Source organism: Dermacentor albipictus, chromosome 6 (genome assembly GCF_038994185.2).
Source record: "Dermacentor albipictus isolate Rhodes 1998 colony chromosome 6, USDA_Dalb.pri_finalv2, whole genome shotgun sequence".
NCBI classification, from domain to species: domain Eukaryota; kingdom Metazoa; phylum Arthropoda; class Arachnida; order Ixodida; family Ixodidae; genus Dermacentor; species Dermacentor albipictus.
The window spans coordinates 51,700,468-51,721,648 of record NC_091826.1 but is presented as its reverse complement, the minus strand read 5'-3'; the positions used below and the strand labels follow the sequence as shown (position 1 = coordinate 51,721,648).

Here is a 21,181-nt window from a genome sequence, read left to right as displayed (position 1 = left end):
TTTCGACATGAATTTACTGCTCGAACAGACGAGATGTCATCGGGCTATCGAGTTCCAGTTTTGTAATTGCTTAGACCTGGGACACGTACGTAGGCATAACTGCCGGAAGTGAAAAGTCTACTCTTTGGTTGATCGAGTTCTGTTCCTTAGAGCACGGAAGCAGGGTTTTCTTCTGTTTCCTCCTGTCGAAGATGCATTTTCTTCCAAAATCTCTAAGAACTTCCGGTAAAAAGTGCTGCAACAGAAATGTTACAGTTGCCTTGTAGTGCGCTCACTTATTTACGTTGCTACCACCTACCTAGGCTACAGCCAGGCATGGCGGAAAGCGTAGGGGAAATAGGAGTGGTACGAGGGGAACCACTGCCAGAAACGTGTGAAGTCTGCCTCCCGCAGAAGGCCCGCGAATCACGTATACTTTTTCGGCTTGGCTTGGTTCCACCCGCCGATGGCCACTTTTCGAACGAGTTCATAGGCCGTGTCATAGGTCGAATCGTGTCGTAGGTCGAAGTTTGGGTACGGGCTTCTGCGGAGCTCTGCGTTCGTAGGTCAATGCAACACGATGTGTTTAAAAGTAAGCTTCAGAGACCTTTTTCAAATGACAATAAACACCAAACTTCGCTCTTATTTGGAAAACTAAGAAAAGTGTTGGGAAAGTAAATATGCGAAAGGTTTTTGTATTCCGACAGTACTAATAGGTTTGTGTATTCATCTTTTCCTCAAACGATGTCTATAGCTAGGAGTCCCACGTTACCGGCTGACGCCTTCCTGTTTGATTATGCAAGCATATTCGAACACGCGGTACTCCATTTCTTCGTGTGAATCCTGACTAAATGCTTTCTCATCAGTAATTTAGCTATCTTTATCTTTCTTTTTGTACTCTGATTGTAAAGCTTCAGCTTACTGGTTGTATTGCGGTTAATTCTGCAGTGATGTTGCGTGCTATTTACTAAAATTTTTGAAAAGTTAGATAGTTGTATTGTGCGACACTGTCTTAATTTCTCTACGTATCGTAACCTCGCTATCATGGACTCCTAGACTGCACTATATTCTAATTTGCATTTTTTCTTTTCTTTAGAAGATACATTATTTTTGTTAATGTCACCTGTGGCAGATAGCGCAGTTCTAGCCTTTGAGCTGGATTACTCGAAGAGGTGGACATTACTCACACGAAAAATCAAAATGCTTTATCGACTAAATAACAAATTTTCACTAATTAAGTTTATAACTAATTGCATTGTGGCACACAAGGCCATTAACGAATTGTAGCCGGCGAATGCGCGAGACTTGTTCACATGGAATGCTTTCTCACGGATGACACCAGTGTTGAGATATTCATTCCGAAAGCATGCGGGAATATAAGCTGGCGTTCCAGTCATTTATGTATTACAACGGCAAAAAAATTCGTTCGCTAACGAAAGTATGTTGAACTAGAGCTGCGTATTTATACCGCAAGTTTTACAGCTCACATATCAAAATTGGTGCAATCCTCAGAATTCGTTTCAAATGAATATGCATTGCAAGCTCACCAGCTACAATTTGTATATTGCATTATACGCCGTAAACTTATTAAGTGAAAACTTATTTAATAAAATTATGAGAACCGTTCCCTCTCTGCATGCGTACATCTTTGGCGCAGGGCCACAGCGTCGGGCTGCTGTGCCTGAAGTGCCCGTGTGACGCAGGTTTGATTCCACCCAGCTCAGGTTAAATTTTAAAGAACACTTATTTCATCGAAGAGCATCGTGAAAGAGGTTAGATACATACATACATACATACATACATACATACATACATACATACGTACGTACGTACGTACGTACGTACGTACGTACGTACGTACGTACGTACATACATACATACATACATACATACATACATACATACATACATACATACATACATACATACATACATACATACATACATACATACATACATACATACATACATACATACATACATACATACATACATACATACATACATACATACATACATACATACATACATACATACATACATACATACATACATACATACATACATACATACATACATACATACATACATACATACATACATACATACATACATACATACATACATACATACATACATACATACATACATACATACATACATACATACATACATACATACATACATACGTACGTACGTACATACGTACGTACGTACGTACGTACATACATACATACCACAACGTTGGCGAAATTTCCCAAGATTAAAGCTCAACTATCCGGTATGTGCATGATTGCAGCCGCTCACCGGTAAGGGCCCATGGCGGCCATCCCCACTGGGCCGAGTATCTTAGGTAGCCAGTGTTCGTAGGTGACGTGCTGCATCTGGGCACCGACAATCTTGCGCGCTTCCTGGTACAGTCGCTCGCCGTCCCAGTGCGGGTTGATCTCGCTAAGCGATTCGGCGAGCCGGTTGTGCTCGCGGAACCAGAGCGTGTGCATGGCGAGCAGGCCGAGCTGTTCGTTGGCGCGAACGTCGCCCGACAGGAAGCAGTCCACGTCGTTTATCTGCACGCGAGCATGCCGTATGTAGTGTGGCACAGCGAGCTTTGATTTCTTTAGCACAAAATTCGCAGTAAGCGAAGACAGCACTTTGATGCCACACCGGAAGCCACAGCGGCTTGTCATACGGTCACACCGTGCATTGCCTGCGGTGGACTAAGAGCGCTTGTGAAAAGGACTGGAAGGAAATATTATGAACCATGCTGTCCGGTGAACAAATTCTGCTGATATTCTACCAATGAGCATGTTAGGGAGTCATTAGTGATTTCGGTATTTTGGTGGGTCAGTGAAATTATTTTCGAATTTATAGTCTTTAACATGGGTGTGCGCAGGTTTACGAAACAACTCGTTTTAAGCCCCTGTATGTCGTATATGTGCGTCCAAGATGTGTTCTCACAAAGAACTTTAATTGAATAGCAAGTTAGTGTTTGGACTCGATTCCGTCAGGTTGTCTAAAGCCTCTTGTATGTCATTGGTCTAATCAGGCAAGCAAGTAAAACCGACGGGAAGGAACGCAGAGGCGCGCGCTGAATTCTGTATTGCAATATACCCTATAACTCTGAGCGTATGAATGCAACCTAGGTTTGCTAATCCTACAGACTACTTCTACACGCTGCTGCACCTCATATTAATTGCAACCACGCCCATGAATGGGCGCAATTCTGTAGTACGTACCTTCTAACTACTCACTGAAGGCTAGTGCGAATTTTTTTTTCATTAACATTCTATCACTGTCCCTGCCACTGCCACGTATGCAGCTGAGGCAACGTCATAATGGTGAAGTGGAAGGGTTGTAATGTGACACTTTGCTGACAGCGCGTCATTTTCTAGCTTTCGCGGTCGCGAGCGACTGTCACTGTACACTGTACCACGGACAGCAAAACAGAACGCGTTCGAGGGGTTCCTCGAGACCGCAGTCATCGTACATGGCTAGCTGTTAAACTAATGTTTAAAATTATGTATTGGAGTGACGAGGTGGCGCACAGGGAGGCACGAGGATTAGTGTGCCGTGTACTCCCTGAAGCGGCTGGATCTCCCGCTCCTGAGTACAGGGACCAGCTGTTAACCTACAACGAAATCACCAAGCACTATTACCTAGGGCACAGGGCATTTCCCCTGCCACATTCTAAATTAAATAGGCCACAGGCGATTACCTTAAGGCTTCTGCAGACACGTACGTAGCCTAACCCGGTCATCACGAGCAAAATTAATTCGGACTGCGCGGTTTCACTCTATTGTGGTAAGTGTGGGGGTTTGCTCGATTTAGAACACATGCTTTGGCGCTGCTTGGCGTTGGCCGGTGATGGTTCTCGAGGTGAACAGTGGTGACAGCGGATGCTGCACAGTGAAGTGCTGGCGGACCAACTCAGGGCTGTCCAGAGGGCCCGTGTGACGGCAGAGGGGCTCGGCCTCTCTGTACCAACGTGGGAGCGGCCCGCATCAGTCCCAGACTGATCCCTCAGGACCTAAATAAAGTTATTCATACCGTACCATACCGACAAAGCCTACCTCGGAGTTTCTCTTGCAGTCATTGGGCTGTCCATCGTTGAAAGGCAGCAGATACTTTCCCGAAGGCATGCGGGGCCCCACCCTCAGGAGGCCGCGGTCGCTGGTCAAGTTGCGCAGGTGAATGGCCTGCTTCGCTCGGCTGCCGTACACGTTGGAGGCGTCGATGAACGCTGTCAGCTGGTTGGTCTGCTCTCGCGGTGCCAGCGCTCCGTAGAACACCGAAGTGCGCCCCGAACCGCAAGCCGTGCTCGATCGGACGAACTCGATGCATCGGTGGCCCCGGACACGCCGGTCGTCCTCCGGTACCTGTGTAAAGAATGTGTCGCAGTTACGAGGCGAATGAACGGAAGTTCTTGAAGTGATATCTGTTCCAATTGTTCCAATCTGTTCCAATCTGTTCAATCTGTTCCAATTGAGTCTATGGCGCAAGCTGCCTTCTAGCAGGCTGTGCTTTGACTTCTAAGAGACAGCTTCGAACCCAAGATATGGAACGCATTCGGATGACGTCTCTTCAGTAACAATGCAAACTTAGTAGACCTGCTAATAAGGTGGGCGCCATCTTATTCCCGTGAGAGATTTCTGAACAAGACGTAATACATTTAATATTATTATTAACATATTTTATTATCTTTATGCATTAAATATGCACAACAGAAAGCTCTGCGAAAACCAAAGTTATGAAGAAATTCGCAGGTTCCCGTTTGACTTTAATCAAATTGGCCTCGCGAAATTCATTAACGTTCCGGATGCGAAGAAGGACACCTCCGAATTCTAATGCATTCATAAACGACAACTGAAGTGTCGTTCACATTAAACAAACATTGCCGACATAAATTTACGACTAATTTTCTTTCCGCATTAATTTAATGGCCTGCAAGGCCTTTAAACCTTGGAAGAAATACGGACCAACCTGGAGCGCCTTAAGAGCTTTTATTATTAGTTTTTCTACATCAACATTTGGTTTCGTTTCCCAGGAGGTCACTGCGCCATGACATCGTGACGCAAAAGGCGGTGACGTGAAAACAGGACATCGCGATTTTCTTAGACTCCCTCCGGTTTCGCTCGCTCATCTGCTATGCTGATACATTGAGCCCTACAACAGGTAGCAGCATAGGAGGAGATAGAGCAAGCCAGAACGAGTGTCAAAACGTCGCAATGTCCTTCTCTCACATGACCGCATTACGCGTGCCATGATATCACGACAGAGCCCCCTCCTGGAAAGCAAAAGAAAAAATTACCGACGATTACGTTACTTCCTAATGCGAAATTTGAGCGCAGCAAACATTTGTTGCACCCTGACTGTTTGCGAGCCTTTGTTTGCGTTTGGCCTCGGCCTCGGCCGCGCGAACGGTAGAGTCTTCTCTGCGACGGCGATGAGCTTCTGCTTCAGCCTCGCTTATGCCCCGTTCACACTGAGACATTCGGCGTCTGGAGCGGCGCCCAGTTCGGCGGAACCCAGTTCGGCGGCGGCGAGATCCGCCGGAATAGCCCATTCCGCGCCGATCGCTCCCGTACCGATTTTTGCGGCAGCTGCCGCCGGATTGCCTCGCCGCCGCGCGGCGCTGACCAATCGGGGAGCGCGAAACAGAACTTCCAAAGATGGCGGCCGAGTCTCGCGTCATGTCGCAGTCGTCGCAGTCATCAAAGTCCGCCGCGACATCAACATCCGAAATGCTGATCGAACTGGTGCGCAACCACCCAGTCCTCTACGATAAGCGCCACTTGAAGCACAAAGACAACGTGCAGAAGGACGACTTGTGGCACAACATCGGTCGCGAGATTGGTGGGCGAACCCACCAACGCCGCTGCCGCCGTCTCATTGGCGAATGCTTCTGCGCGTCATGCATCGCCAGAAAGGTGCTTGCCAACAGGCCGAGCAGTACTCCCTCTTCTTGCTCGGGGTTCATCATTGTCTTTCCAAGCAATGGTGGAGACGCGCAACATAAACACACGAACTCGACGCGAGTGGAGACAACTGCTGCGCAATTTCGAGCCGCGCGAACATCCGGGACATCCCGCGCTTGATTGGAGGTTAGCATTTTATGGGGCAGATGGCGCTGTATGTCTTTCCGGCGGCGCGGTCCGCAAGCAGTGTGAACTACACGATTTTCGGCGGCAGGAGAATTCCATTCGCTGTAGACGCCGGATTCCTCAGTGTGAACGTACCATTACTGCTGGTTGCTCTCGACGGCGGCGATGAGCCTCCGCTTCGGCGGCGCGAACGGCAGGGTCTTCTCGGCGGCGGCGCTTAGCCTCTGCTTCGGCGACGCGTACTCCTGGATCATCTCGACGGCGGCGACGGTAAGCTTCTGCTTCGGCGGCACGCACCTCTGGATTCTGACGGCGACGGCGCTGGGCCTCTGCTCTGGCAGCTCGTTTAGCAGCAGCAGCAGCAGACGGAGGACTTCCATCGGTCATCTCGCTCATGGCTCGGAAAGAACTGGCAGATAATTTCGCAATGGCGAACGGCAGCGGCAATTTCGGCTCGGGCGGTGCACATATACAGATCCGCCGCCACCGATCTGGCTCTCTGATTGCCACCGCACAGGGGTTGCATTGGAGGAGGAGCGAAGAAAGGAATTAAGTTCGAGCCGGCGCTTTGACAACCGGAGACTCGCAGGAAGAGGGGGAGGGGGGCGGCGTGTACACCCAGCGGCAAACGATGGGGGCAGAAGCGCGCGCAGCAAGCGGACAACACGATAAAGGGAGGAGGGAAGAGATAGCAGCGACTGAATGATGCCGCTGACGCCGATAGTGAGTCAACCCCAGCTGCGGAGTTGGTTTCAGGGACAACGCCGCCGATGCCGACACAAACAATATGATACCCTCGCTTCCGCAGCGCTAAGAACCAGGTCTAGCCGTGGGAAGGTGGTCACGTATTCGTCGACGTGCCGGGGCCTACGTGAAATAACCGGCGCGTCGGCAACTGAAGAGCACCCTATCCGCCACACAAGAACAGGGGGGGGGGACCCTTTCCTCCTCTTTCTGCATGGCGGCGACGGTGTTCTATGCAGTCACGTTATCTTGACTCTCTAGCGGCGTCAGCGGCATCCAGCGGTATCAGTCGGTCGCTGCTAGCGCTGGGGAGATGAAAGGGGGGCGGAGCTGGTTACGAGGCCGACGACAACGCCGACGACGACGCGAAACCCAGGAACGGACGCCAAAGAGCTGCGCTCTAAAAGTGGTTGTAGAAAATCTATAATATTAAATTATTTAGTACGCTCTGAGGCTCTGCAGTATCTTTTCGGGGGTTCTGAAGTCCCGAAGCTTAACTTAGCGCCAAAGCATAAGCCATTCCGTTCTGTGAAGGTGGATGGCCCGCGTACCTGTTTATAGCAACGACACAGAGGTGACACAGAATTTTGAACAAAGGTGTGAACTCATTCACCGTGATATTTATATACGTTCGCCTGGACGACTGGACCGCCACCCCAAGGAGCCAGATGAAACTAGAGACGTGTGACGTTTCGTGTGATGTTTCACCATCACGGGCGAGCGGAAGGAAAGAAAAGTAGATACGCAAGCGCTTGGAACGCCGACAAAGAGAGGGCGGTGCGAACGTAGACATGGCCGATGCGGGGCAAAGTGTAGTATCTGTTCTAATTAGGTTAATAATTCATACGGGTCCTGTTTGGGCCGAAGGTTTTTGCAAGGTGGCAGAGTGCTTGAAGTGTGCTTCAAGGGCTCATGTGCAATGTGAGGTCGGCCCCTTATTGCACTATCTCCAGGGTCGGCCCACGCTTTTTGAACGTGCAGAACAATAATGCACGGCACCCTACCCATAAACTGGTCGGTGTAAAAGGGGAAAAAATGAACCGAAAATATTGTTACGTGGAATTCCGGCAGGTAGCAAAATTGTGGCATTAGATGGATATGTATACCGCGATATGAATGTGGAGGGAGCTAACACGTCAGTAATCCTTTGGACAAAAGAGAAAGATGGTAAGATACCCGCCTCTATGGGAAAACAAGGCATGACGTTGTCGCAGGAGTCGGCGCAGTCGACGGTGTCGATGAATCTCTCGTGGCTGATGGCCGGCATGGAGAAGTCCATGTCGTGGTCGAGAAACTGTCCCCACTGCATCAACATGTGAGAGTGCTCCGAGTCTCCTTCCACTACTTCTGTGGATACCAGGCCGGTCGACACGGCTCGAGCCAGTGGGAGGCGGTGGCCATTTACCGGTTTTTCAGCGGTCCATCCTGCGGTAAAGATAAGATGACACATGCCCAACGCATTCTTCAATATTGTTCCTCGGTCGGTAACTTGACTGCTAATAAGAACCAGAAGAACAGAAAAGGAAAATTGAATGAGAAGACGGCGATGGATGCCAAATAGAAAACGAAGGAAGAAACGAGAGTCACGGCCTACATAACAAAAAGGATGCCTTCTGTAACCAATGCGCGTTAAAGCGGTGATTACAAGTGTTGGCCCTAATGCAGCTTAAAGTGCTCACCGTATGCCGACGTCACAACAAACCCCGCCTTCTATTAATGACGAAAATCAGCGGCATCGTAGCGAATGCCTTTTGAGCTCGAGCATAGAAACGGGGGACCCCCACTGTAATATTGGACGGGAAGGGTGTGTGGGGGTGGAGTGGGGGGTGATTCTGAAATCTTGGGTGGACAATCTACAGATGGATAATGACAGGTTGAAACGCATAGGGCACGTATATGGCACGCATTGTGAACTCGCGAACGGCAACTTGCCGGCACTCTTCGAGTGTAATTGTATACAGTGTTTTGGCAGGGCTGGCTAACGCATGCGGCCGATAACACAAGAATAAGAAGCATTCAGGAGCACCTATCCAACCTGATTACGAGGCAAGGAGTGATGCAATAGAATATTACGGCTGTAATGTTTAATGAGCGGGAGATGGCGACTTGAATCAATTAGCAAAACGCGAGTTCAGATAGGCTAACCAGTAATCTATCCGAATAGCAAAATTTGGTACAATAAAGAAAGGAAATACACTCCAGAGCGGCTGGATGTTAGAGGGTATGATGAGATCGGGAAATTCGCAGGCATGTAATGTAGTTGATTGACTATTAAAGATTAGTGGAAAAGAAATTTGTCTAACAGTGGACAGAAATAGGCTCATGACGACAGTGACTGTAACCAGTTGAGTGCGCGAGAAAAGAAACGTGTATGTCTTGCTTTTGTATAACAGCCTTCCTCATTATCATCATCACCGTCATCACGATCAGCACAATTAAGTTCACTGCTCCAGGAAAAAAATTACGTTACAGATATATCGAATGACGTTTATCCAGCACGCGTTAAAGGAACCTAACTTATGCCTGCAAAACGAACCTCCGACTTCCGGTTCGTCTGCTAGGACGCCTCCACGCAGTTGATGTAGGCGCACGTCTGTTCTGCTGTGTTGCTTACTTGTGCGCCCACGTGTGGCTTGCTTCGGTTTGTGATTCGTAGTGCCACAACGGTCGTCTTTCACGTACACATTTACAAAAGTAAGAGAAATAAGGAAACAAAAGAAAAAGAAAGAAACGCAATATGGAAGGGCTTTCCCGCACCGACGCGCGATGCTTCAGCTTTCGCTGTTCTCGTAGGTGCCGGTGATGTAAGGTACGGACACACTAGCGTCAAAACGCGCGCGGCACGCCGCCGGCGGCAAGAACGCCGCGCGGCAGAGAGGCCACATCGGTTGTGTGCGCGGCGGCCGCCGCCGAGTCACGTGACAGCGCTGATCTCGCCTTGTCTCGAACTGCGCGAGCATAGGCGCGACATCGCCGTTGTCGCGCGCTTTTTCCTTGCTCGGAGCAGGCCAGCTCCTCGTCCCTCGTCATCTACCGCGCTGATCGCGTTGATTCCTGCAATGGCAGATGCAGACGACGATGTTCTGACGACGATGAGCGCTTTGGTCATTGTGTGTTCTCTGCTGTTGCGACGGCGGCGCGCGCAAAAGGCACGCAGACGAAGGTTTTGGGTGCACCCCTGCTGGCGCTACCGAGACGTCGAGGGGCAAGCGAATGTTTTGCTCCGCAGCACACCGCTAGAGCACTCTAAACAAGTGTGCTCACCCCCGCACATTCCTGCCGACGTGAACATTCAGCGGAAGCTCAGATAAAGAATGAAAACAACTCACCAGTCAGATCGAATGTTTTGCCGATGATCACCCACCGGTTCATTATGGCGTCCTTGTCTTTGTAATCCGGATGGGTTTTATCATATAGAAAGGGGAACAAGCGAACAGTCTCTAGAAATTGCTCCATCATATTCTGCCGGTTCAAATTCATTTTTCACCGTGGATGCACATGAGCACGTGGATGCACATAAAGCAGTCGCGGCTGGCTCGGAGCGCTCGGTCGTCGATCCTGGTTCCGCCGCCGCCGCTGGAAGTAACTTCGGCAGTAGCCAAGAGGTGGCGCTTAGGAGAAAGCCCGGACGTCTCTCATTGGTTCGCGGCACGCGGCAAGCCGCCGAAAATGGGTCCTGGACCCATCCTCTGCGCGGCAGACCAAACCGGTTCCGCGGCAGGTTTCGCGGCACGCGGCACGCCGCCGGCGGCGCGCCGCGCGCGTTTTGCCGCTAGTGTGTCCGTACCTGTACACCCTACCAACGGCAATGGCACGTCTCTGCAAAACACGGCGGTACGGTATCGTATTGAAGGTCTTGGCAAAACGCCGGTGGGCAACGGGACCTGTTTCGTCCGTTTGCTTTCACTTTCTCTTCTTTACTTGTGTAGTCAGTTGTCGGGCCTCTAACAGCGTATTGTAAACAAAACGGGCAGCGATCGCGTATCATTCACAACGCAGAGTCCATCGCGGCACTGCTTCGCACGAGTGCGGGGAAGGGCCCGCCACGGCACTGAATGCCGGCAGGCACCCTAAAAAGAGAACGCGGAGTCATGGTAATCGCATGCGGATGGTGTTTTTAAACAAGAAAATAAAGAATACGCGAACCTGGCGTTGGTAATGACGTAGTGTCCACGTGATACTTAGATCCATTTAGAGGAGAACAGTGCGAGAAGAAGAGGCCAGCGGAGAGCCGCGAAAGAGAGGGAGAAACGAATGGCGGTCGCATTCTTGATCATCAAACGCCTGCAACTCTATTTTTATGGAATAGTTTTCATAAGTTGCTACGGCTGCACGTTCTTTGCAGACTTTTACAAAACCGGCACTATATAACAAATTAAAAAATATAACAGTGTAATAACAACATTGAGTGGATACTCTTTCTGTCCAGTACGTCGGTAAACTGGTGGTTATGTCTCGTATTGCCGGCCAAATGCGTTTTTACTAATTTTTATTTTTTGGCAGACTTAAGTTCCATCCATGTTTCGGCTCCTTTGTTACTAGTTGACCTATATGAAAGTGCTCTAAAAAGACACAAAGAAGCTGCCTACGAATCACACACTATTCGTCCCTTGCTAGGCTGTTCAAGCCGATTCAAGTCCTCAACTGTCAGTTGTATACGATCTCCAGCATTGCTGTACGCAGACGATATCAAGGCCCGCTGTGCAACTTCTTGTGCCAAGTTACAGTCCTTTCTTTTTGTGTGTTTGCGTGTATGTGTGTTAGGCATTCTACCGGCTAAAGCAGCCACTCCATCTTGTCTTTGAATTCTCATACAAAAAATAAAAAGGGGAAACTATACAGCCCCGAAGCCCCAAGTCAACGATTTCGCTAAGCGGCTTCATTGCCGTGCATGCCTTCACATCACCTTGCAACCCCGGCGATTTATACTAACCAACGCATGTTTACACAAGCAGTACTCAGGATTGAACTTCACTTGAACGCCATTATGCACTGTTGTCCCTTTGAATCTTTGCAAGCTGTCAAATGCACCCTAAACGTCATCTTAATTTCTGAGACATCCAACTTGGGGCTGAAAGGATTGTTAAAGGTACAAGAAGCCATGATGTTACAAATAGCCTTGACCTTACAGAGATATTCCGGTACCAAGGTAACCACTGCTTAGTGCAGCGAAGTTCCACATTTCATAAAGGCACCTCATGATGAGGTCCTTGAACTATTCTCTGCGAATTGACCAGCTCACCAACGGGTGTGTTGAAGCCGTTCTCATACTCGGCCGGAAGGAGCCTCTCGAAAGGTGTGAGCGAGGCCCCCCACATGGGATGACGCAGGTTGTTGCAGGTGCCGTCGTAGGTCCGGAAACGGCTGTGAAAGCAAGTGTCGGAGCAGTCCGGCACCTGTCGGTGTTGCAGGCAGCCCGACATTTCAGCCAGGAGGTCCAGGTATCCGGGAGACAGCAGGCTGTTAACCGAGGTATCTGAACCGTAGGAACAGGCGAACACGTCAGCTGTTTTTTGCTTAATGATACTGCAACCACCCCAGCACGGGTTTCTATGAGGAATGTGGGGATGCAAAATAGCAAAAGGTACAACATAACTGCACGCAGGAACACTAAGAAACGGGTTACAAAACATGCATTAGACGGTCGCATCAATATGAAGCCCGTATTACGTAGTCAAGGCGATGTATTGTCACGTTTTAGTGGAAGTATTCCCAAGGCTTTGATTCAAAGGGTCCGAGGCGTCGCTTGAGTCATCCTAGGGATCCCGGACTATCGGCTCTTCCCCCAAGCTCCCTTCCTTTTTTAACTACCAAAAAGGCATATTCCACTTTTCTCTCTCTGTATTCAGATGTTGACTGCGTTCCTCACGTCTTAGTGTCACCCGACTACGGCTCACTCGTTCTGTGTTTTCGTTTTTGCGCCATTCTGCAGTAGCCCAACCAGAATTAGGCCATATTACATCAGAACCTAAAGTTCACCCTGCACCACTAATAAAATTCAGTGCGAAGTTCAGATTGTGTCTGTCACTTTATGTGTTTTCACGGTAAAAGCCCGCTGTTGTGTGCGTTACGTGAGAAGGGGTTTCGGTAAGCCAGAAAAAAAGCGAAGACCTAAGAAGAGGCGGCATTGCCACCTAAAAGTTCGTGCACCCTCTCGCCATGACGTCATAGATTTTTGGCCACGTTTGCTCAGGAATAGTAAATATTTTTTTTCTTGGGGGGAGGGGTGTGGTGGAGGAGAGCAAATATGAAACTGAATTGCATTTTAAAACAGTCGAAAACTGAACTTGCAAGTTTAGAAAATACTTGCTGAAACAAAATGGCTCAAAACCAAAAACAATGACACTGCGGTAACCGATGACATCGCAGCGACGTGTGGTACGTGCGTTTCGGCAGGAAATTTAAAACACAGAACCTCGAACTTCTTTTTCTACTCTCGCATACAACTGCTTACGGTGAAAGTTGGAAAATTAGGTTACTGAAAGGACGCTTTGACAGTGGAACGTGATTTAACGCTTGTATTTAGTTGTCCCTAATGTGTCCGCTTTTGCGTGTAAAAGGCAGCGTGCGACACTGCCTATCCCGCCAATTAGCAGTCGTTTGCCTCCTCACCGGAAATGTTGAAACGCATGCCGGCGGCCACCTGCTCCTGGATGATGTTGAGCGCCCTCTCGAAGACTTCGGCGGCCCTGGCCGAGCGCTGGGCCTCCGAATCCGGGTACCGGAATATCCGCAGCAAGTGGGCGTGCCTGTGGCGCCCTCCGACGGTGCTTCTCTTGTTGTTGAGCAGGTCTTCGAGAGTGCTGTTGACGGCCCTGTCGACCGACTGCTCGGCCTCGTGCAGTGCCGAAAGCACGTACCGGTCTCCGGGGTGCGTGCCGGTGTCTTCCTCGGCGAAATCTGCAAGATGTCGTGAAGTACAGGTTGACGGTGAATTCGTCGCCGGCAACGATCTTCCCGTGGATGGAGAGAGCCCTGTGCAGTTTGCTTATAAAGAAATTGCGTTCACTATAGGGCGACTCCACTGGCTTTAGTTGTATAAGCCAGGAGCTTGACAGGACAGAGACTTGATCGAGTGTCTTATAACACTAAGTGGCATATGTGCATTCATATCCTTCTCTATTTTCCCCGGAACTATTCATGCATGTGCCTGCTCTTTTATCCTCATAACGCAATTATTTTTGTTTTTGTTCTTTTTCTTAGCTTAAGGACCGGGTACTGAATACTTTCTGTGGCCAACTTACATATTATACGGCTGATAAAAATGAAGGAGAAAGACCTAAAATAATCGTTACATAAATGCGAGAGGCATTGCCATGGGAAAAAAGTTAAGGTTACTGTTTTTAGCGCAATAGCAAGAATGTGCACGAAATGGCAGAGAAATCTCAAGGACTAGCTGTTAAGCATGCACTCAATACAGCTTGTACGAAAATAACTAGTTCGTACATTATTCCTCCTTCTCCATCATTTCTCTAGAAGAGCAAACAGCTGGGCTAGCTGGTTATCCAACACAATAAACGAGTTTTGAGCCAAGACAACGCACACAAGAAAGGAAACAACACGACCGCTTCTATTGTCTCCTTTCTTGTGGCTGTGGTCTTGGCGGAAAACTCGTTTATTACGTCCATCAGTCCTATTAAACCTGGAAAGTAGGTATCGAAAGAAAGAAAATATCAACGAGGCCTAGCGACGCTACCTAAAATTTGGTCGGCGTTCTGCGTCCACACAATATTTGTGACACTCTGGTTTCACCGGAAGTTCTTCAACATGCACTCAATCCTCTGTAGACCATAGTTACCAGCAACTTTAAGCAGTTATTGATAGTATTCACAATGTGTCGCCATAATCATAGGAGGTTGCAGAGGCTAGGGCTGTAGTGTGTTCATCACGAGCTATCATGGCAACTTTGACCGTGTGACTCATGAAGGCTACGCGTGCAAGTTAAAACTGACAAGAACTGAAATTTGCAATTCCTTCAGGCGTTGAGCGTGTAAATAAACGAAAATGAAAGTGAAAACGCAAGAAAGACGACCACAGGACAGAAGAAAATACAAGGAGAGCGCTTGTCATTTCGTTTGTTCTTTATTCGCGTTTCTTGCGCTATTAAGGCAATTGGCTTAAGCTAAAGCTGTGGAGAGCTGTCGCAGCTAAGACTCCTAAATATCGCTCCCAAAATTTCACGCAATTTTGCTAAGGCAGTGTACGATGTTCCTGCTAGCATCTTCTTCAAAAATAAGAAACGGTATATACCAGGGCACACAGGTGGCCTTTTATCTAGGTCATTTACTCACGAAGGGACCCTGATTGCACGCGCTGTTAGGTCCTCGCTTCTGCTCACAATCCCCATTAGTTCATTGCTGCTAGAGGAGGGGCGTATAGTAACACACGCAGATGAACGAAAACTGTCTTTCCTGTCTACTTCATCTGTATACGCGTGTTGATTTGCGTCCCTCTTCTAACAGTTACGTTTCACCAACTCGACCAACATGAGGTGTGCTCCTTCGGTTGTGCGTTCCAAGGATCGTGGCCGCAAGTTTATGTTATGGTGTCCTTGTGTCCTTACGGGCCTGACTCCCTTAGTAAGCATGCACGTACCCCGGACGAGTATGTAGAAGGGCGCCGCAGCTCGTCCCATCTCGTTCTCGGCGACGCACTCGTAGCGGCCTTCATCCCGCGGTTCCAATCGTACCACGCGAAGACCATCCGGTCCCGCGCTGAATCGCCCGCCCAGAGGCAACGGGACGCCGTCCTTGCGCCACGACAGGGTCGGCGCCGGATGACCCTCCGCCATGCAGAGCACCTCGACGCTGGAGCCCGGGTCGGCCTCGGTGTTGACCGGCGTGCTTACGAAATGCGGGGACGCTGTGTGCGAGTGAGGCAGAGTGTAAGAAAAATAATATAGGAAGGAAACCTACTGAAGGAAACTTACTGTATTACTGAAGCTACTTACGAAAGCTTATTGTTTGCACTGCGGATGTGTGCGATGCTGATGTTGCCTGGTGGTGGCCCCCTGGCGTCGTCAAGCTGTATGTTTATAGCTTTCTTGCCAGGGTGGCTTTCAACACTGTACTTTGTATATGTTGTAAATAAACTTGACTTGACTTAAAAAAAAAAACTTGGCAGATGTGTTGTTGAGTATAATGCTGTGGCAAGTCCACCTACATTCACATACAAAGGGGCTCTTAATTAAATTTCAGTAGATGAGCAATGTGTGGATATGAGGTAGCATTTTGGTATTTTTCGCTTGAGTGATATCACTCAGTATGAATCGATGGACGCCTGTAGGAGTAAGCCATACATTTGCGCTGCGGTGGTATTGCGCGTTTGTTTGCCATGATTCGGTACAAGCGCTAAGGGATGGAGACGCGAGGCGAAGGCGGCAGAAGAAGGCGCGCCAACCTGCGATCAGCGCCGTGTTGTGTAGCCTACGTCTCGTGTCCTCGTTCTCTGGCGCTTGAAATCGAATAATGCATTTTATCAGTGATGACGAACTTAAGACTTGCCCTACGTAATATGGCAAAGCATGCATTACGCTTCAAACTAGTGGTTCCAAAAGTTCACAGGTGTAGACCTCTTTTTTTCTTTGCTTGCATTTTGACTTGACGAAACGTGTGCTAAAACCGTTACACTCCAACGAAAATACGCGCCGCAATGGACTCACGCACAAGAAAGGGGTGTGCAAAGTATATCACATTGACATTGTTTTCATACCGTAACCAAGATTTGCTTATGATTGCTGAAATGCTCTCTTCGGGGATTTCAGCAATTCCGTTAAGTACGTGCAATCACAAACGAAAGTTTAACAAAGCAAGAGACGACTTGCAATAAGCATTGACACAACATATATGTAGCGAAATCAGAAAGAAATAGATACAAGTAATCTTAGTCTGAACTATTGGTTCATTTATTCCCCCCAGCCTTCGAATAGCTTTACCTTATGGGCGATAGTAAGCCCTGAACCACATCGGTACCAATATTTCACGTCGGTGGAGATTGCGTACACTGTAAAGCAAATGGCGGATGCAACGCCAAGTATGAACATCTTGCACATTCTGTGCAGCCATTCGCGTTGCTAAGCGAACAAGCATTGCATCCTGCTCTTCCTGTATTTGCGAAACACTGTAAACCAATTTGCACGGTGAAGGGTCCTTAAGTGTGCAAATCGGTCTATAACTCGAGCCTTGCACTTGAGAAGGTGTAAGAGAGCGAGTTATACACAGATGGCATTTCTGGGTGTAACTCATTCTACAGTGTATTTCCGTGCAAGTTGAAGCAATGCTTGGCATTTCGGAAACCACTTTCCCTGTTACGCACTCACTTTTTGAGTGGACGGAGAGATCCGCGTGAGCTTCGGAGTATCCAACGGCGTTCTCGGCGTGGCATGTATACACTCCTTGGGCCTGCCTGGCCACACTCTGAAGCCGGAGCACCTTGCCGCTGTGCAACACTTTCACGCTTTCCCCATCTGGCGTTATCCTTTGACCTGAGAGATCGAAAACGCATCGTATACATCATACATTGGCCTTACGTATACGCCTTGGCCATATCCGGAAGGAAACACCCATCTTGATAAATAGGTAGCTACTTTTGCATATGCAAGGCTGTTATTGATAATACAGTGCCCAGTCTATCGTGTTAATATGTGCTTCTAAGATATTTTGGTTACGTTAGGTTAGGTCGTAAGCTTAAGCGTATAGTTTACGCTTAAAGAAAGATATTGAATTCCGTGCCCATGTGGAGGGGAGGGGGGTTGAGAGGGTTGAGTCTGGGTCCCATACGGCCCTTCAGCCCCACGCTCTAGCCACTAGGCCACAATCGCACGTAGACTTCTGTCGTCTTAGTGCGAACTATGGCTTTTGAGATGATCGCCGCGTGGTGTCGCATCGCGCAGCACGGGTACGCGACAGCACAAGCGCGCACGCCAGTTTCCTTTACGCCAAAAACGCAGGAATGAAATGAGCATGTTTATAGCACTTGGTAAATAGCTTCACGAAAGTTTCGCTTCACATAGATTCCGAGATACGCATTGTACCTGCATAATTTCGTGGTGAGCTAGCATTCAGGTGGAAATTCTAATAATTCACAAAGGACTACGCTGCTAAGAAATATACTCCAGTATAGGAACGGGTAATTGACAACCTAATAAAACTTTTTAAACAGCAAATGACAGCCGGGCCTGGAGCCGGGGCAGCTTTAACGCGGTTTCTCATCATTGTGCTCTCGCAATAATAATAATTAAATATGACAGTTTCGCCCGAAGGGCGGTGCACTGACTGCGATAGCAAGGTATTGCGTTTCGCTTCTCGAACGGTGTTCTGATTAAATGCGGGGAGGAGTAACGCGGACGCGACATACACGGGTGCGCCATAATTTCTGGTACACCTAAAAACGCGTAACCCGCCGTGTAGGCCTGTAATGACGTCACACAGGCACCACTACATTGCCCGTAAAGAGACACGCCAGTAAAATTACATCACCCTGAGGTTTGAGCACCAATATCGTTTTGCAATTTTAATATTTAATCGTCTGACAAGATTAAAGATAAAGTGCATGGGCTGTGAATGTTACTTTTCCTGCCCATTTTGTCTGCTTCCATTCTCAAAATTCTGGGGACTAATTTAGCAAGAAGCGTAAGACCTCGTATGGGTGACTTGTGTGATTGAGTAGTGTAGCAATATAACCCGCATACCTGGTATGGACAATCATATAACATCTATACACCTAAATATATGGGGAGCCCCACGGCGACGCCACTGGCGAGAATTGCTTGGAGAAAGTTCGTGTAATTGTTACGGCAATAAAGAGTATTCAAGCCATGCGAGAATACTCGCTGAAATATCCTTCTCATTATGCTGCTTTGCCTTATACAGATGGCGATTGAACCATGGTAGATGCTTTACGTGTTTGACAAAGCAAGTATAATTCGAAACAGCAATGCCTGCGCGAAACAATAAGGTATACGCGTGTGTGTTCGTTGCGTCTCCCGGTATACCTTATGCTACTCACGCGAGGTTTCAACCTCAAACAGGTGTGCGGCGCACGTCCCATGCCACTGCATACATAAACGCTAATCTCCACTATCTCTTCTCCACTCTCTCTCTAACTGCCCCACTCTCTCTTTAGCAAGTGAGTGTGCCGTGGTTGGTCTCCGTTGCTTGGGTTCGATCTTCGTATGAGCAGGACTGCTGACGAAGCTATGTAGTATGTTTATTACCACTACAATTGATAGCGACTGGCACTATATCGTAGTTTTACACTAGAATGCACACAGAGAGAGGCGCAGAGATACTCTGTCTTGATCAGATGACCAACATTGAGAGAAAAAAATTGATGCGGCATGAAGTATATCACCACGTCGAGGCCATACCATCCTTGTACCACGAGAGTTCCGGGGCTGGGGAACCCGCGCCGCTGCAGATGAACTCCACGTTCTCTCCTTCCAGGACATCTTGCTCGCGCGGCTTTTCCAAGAAGTATGGAACCTCTGCGAAGAGAGCGTTTCGCTGTAAACTTGTCAATTTTTTTCTTGACGTGGGCATAGCACCGTTGAATATTCTCGATACGTAATAGAAAACAAAACACACTTCATGTGTACGGAAAACTGCACAGCGACATATTTGCCAAATTTTACTCGTGCTCCCTGCAAAGAAATCTGAGTGTTCTTTACTGCCCAAGCTTTTACAAACAGCTACCATAATGAACTGCGTCAACACGTGAAAGGGGCTGAAACTGCTTGTCGAAGTACTGAATGCTTTTCGGAATTAATGCGCGACACCGTGGCTTGCGCATGCACTGATCACCTATAGTCACCTGAAGAACATGAAAAACTGGGTTCGAGTGATATTCATGTTTAGTGTTAGTGTGCTGTCGACTTGCATTTATGTCCTTCGGTTTTGTGATTTCAAGAGAATAGAACTGAATGCGCATGAAATTGAGTACTGTGTGAATGACGCTGGTTCTAGTAGTGCTCCCTGCAAAGAATTGTGAGCGTTCTTCACAGCCCAGCCTATTATAAACACCTATCATAATGAAATGCCTATCATAATGAACTGCGCTGCAATTGCTTGTCGAAGTACTGAAAGCTTTTTCGAACTCCTGAGTGACACCCTGGCTTGTGCATGCATTGATGACCTATAGTCATCTGAAGAACATGAAAAACTGGGTTCGAGGGGTAATAATGTTTAGTATTAGTGTGCTGTCGATTTGCATTTGTGTCCTCCTGTTTTGATCTTTCAGGAGAATAGAACAGAATGCGCATGAAATTGAGTACTGTGTGAATAACGCTGGTTCTACTCGTGCTCCCTGCAAAGAAATGTGAGCGTTCTTCACAGCCCAGGCTGTGAAGCACCTATCTTAATGAAACACCTATCATAATGAACTGCCTATCATAATGAACTGCGCTGCAACTGCTTGTCGAAGTATTGAAAACTTTTCCGAACTCCTGAGTGACACCGTGGCTTGTGCATGCATTGATGACCTATAGTCATCTGAAGGACATGAAAAACAGGGTTCGAGTGGTAATAATGTTTAGAGTTAGTGTACTGTCGACTTGTATTTATGTCCTTCGGTTTTGTTCTTTCAGTAGAATAGAACCGAATGGGCACGTGAAATTGAGTACTTGGTGACGAACGCTTCAACAAGCATCGGGCAGTGAAGGACCACTTTGCCACTCACGCTGCACGTCCAGCCTAATGGTGGCGCTGTCCTCGCCGAGTGGCGAGGTAGCCTTGCAGTGGTACGTGCCGGCGTCGCTGGGGTCAGTGGCTGAGATGAGTAGCATGCCGGCCGAGAGCGAGACGTGGTAGCGGGCGTGTTGCAGCAGGGGCACGCCGTCCCGCTTCCAGGTCACCAGGGGCGTGGGCCTGCCCGTGGCAGGACAGCGCAATGTCACGCTGCGGCCGGCCATGACTGCAACGTCCGAGGGCGTGCCCACTATCCGCGGCTTGTCGTAATCTGTGCGACATGGGCGGGGAAATAGATGACATCCTTTGTTGTTCCATTTGCTTCGTAATCAATCTTTTTTTTTTCAAATCCGAAGGAGAAGTGTGTGTACTCTCGTATGACTTTACGCAAAAAATACTTTTTCCCTGCCAGACTTTGTAACGAACCGTAAATATATTTGTTGTTTGAGTTCAGCAATCGAGGAACAAGAGAGGTCTGTGGAGCCAAATTTTGTCTGCCTAGTCGATGCGTTCACTCCAGAAGCATCTCGCGCTCCACACGTACTGATCATATCATGTCTTCATATTTATGTCTAGCTCCACCTTCTTTTTTTCTTGTGAATGCTATCACAACTTGTTCTTTTTTTGCATGGATGAAATTGGGCCTTTCAGGCCTACATTACCACGCTGTCTCAA

At 48.3% G+C, this 21,181-nt stretch overlaps 2 protein-coding genes across 6 annotated transcripts in view; one reads left to right on the top strand and one right to left on the bottom strand.

The window, feature by feature from the left end:
* Positions 1-21,181, top strand: part of LOC135911386 (uncharacterized) — a 497,365-nt gene that overhangs the window by 145,091 nt on the left and 331,093 nt on the right. The window lies entirely within an intron of this gene.
* Pxn (Peroxidasin) overlaps positions 1-21,181 on the bottom strand; it is a 59,878-nt gene that overhangs the window by 21,276 nt on the left and 17,421 nt on the right. For both annotated transcript variants that reach the window (XM_065443625.1, XM_065443626.1), the window contains 9 exons: positions 20,499-20,777; positions 19,192-19,308; positions 17,143-17,307; positions 15,420-15,686; positions 13,437-13,724; positions 12,067-12,300; positions 8,005-8,249; positions 4,050-4,355; positions 2,287-2,546 (listed from right to left, as the gene is read on the bottom strand). In XM_065443625.1, coding sequence (XP_065299697.1) covers positions 2,287-2,546; positions 4,050-4,355; positions 8,005-8,249; positions 12,067-12,300; positions 13,437-13,724; positions 15,420-15,686; positions 17,143-17,307; positions 19,192-19,308; positions 20,499-20,777 — 2,161 coding nt within the window. The remainder of the gene's footprint in view (positions 1-2,286; positions 2,547-4,049; positions 4,356-8,004; positions 8,250-12,066; positions 12,301-13,436; positions 13,725-15,419; positions 15,687-17,142; positions 17,308-19,191; positions 19,309-20,498; positions 20,778-21,181) is intronic.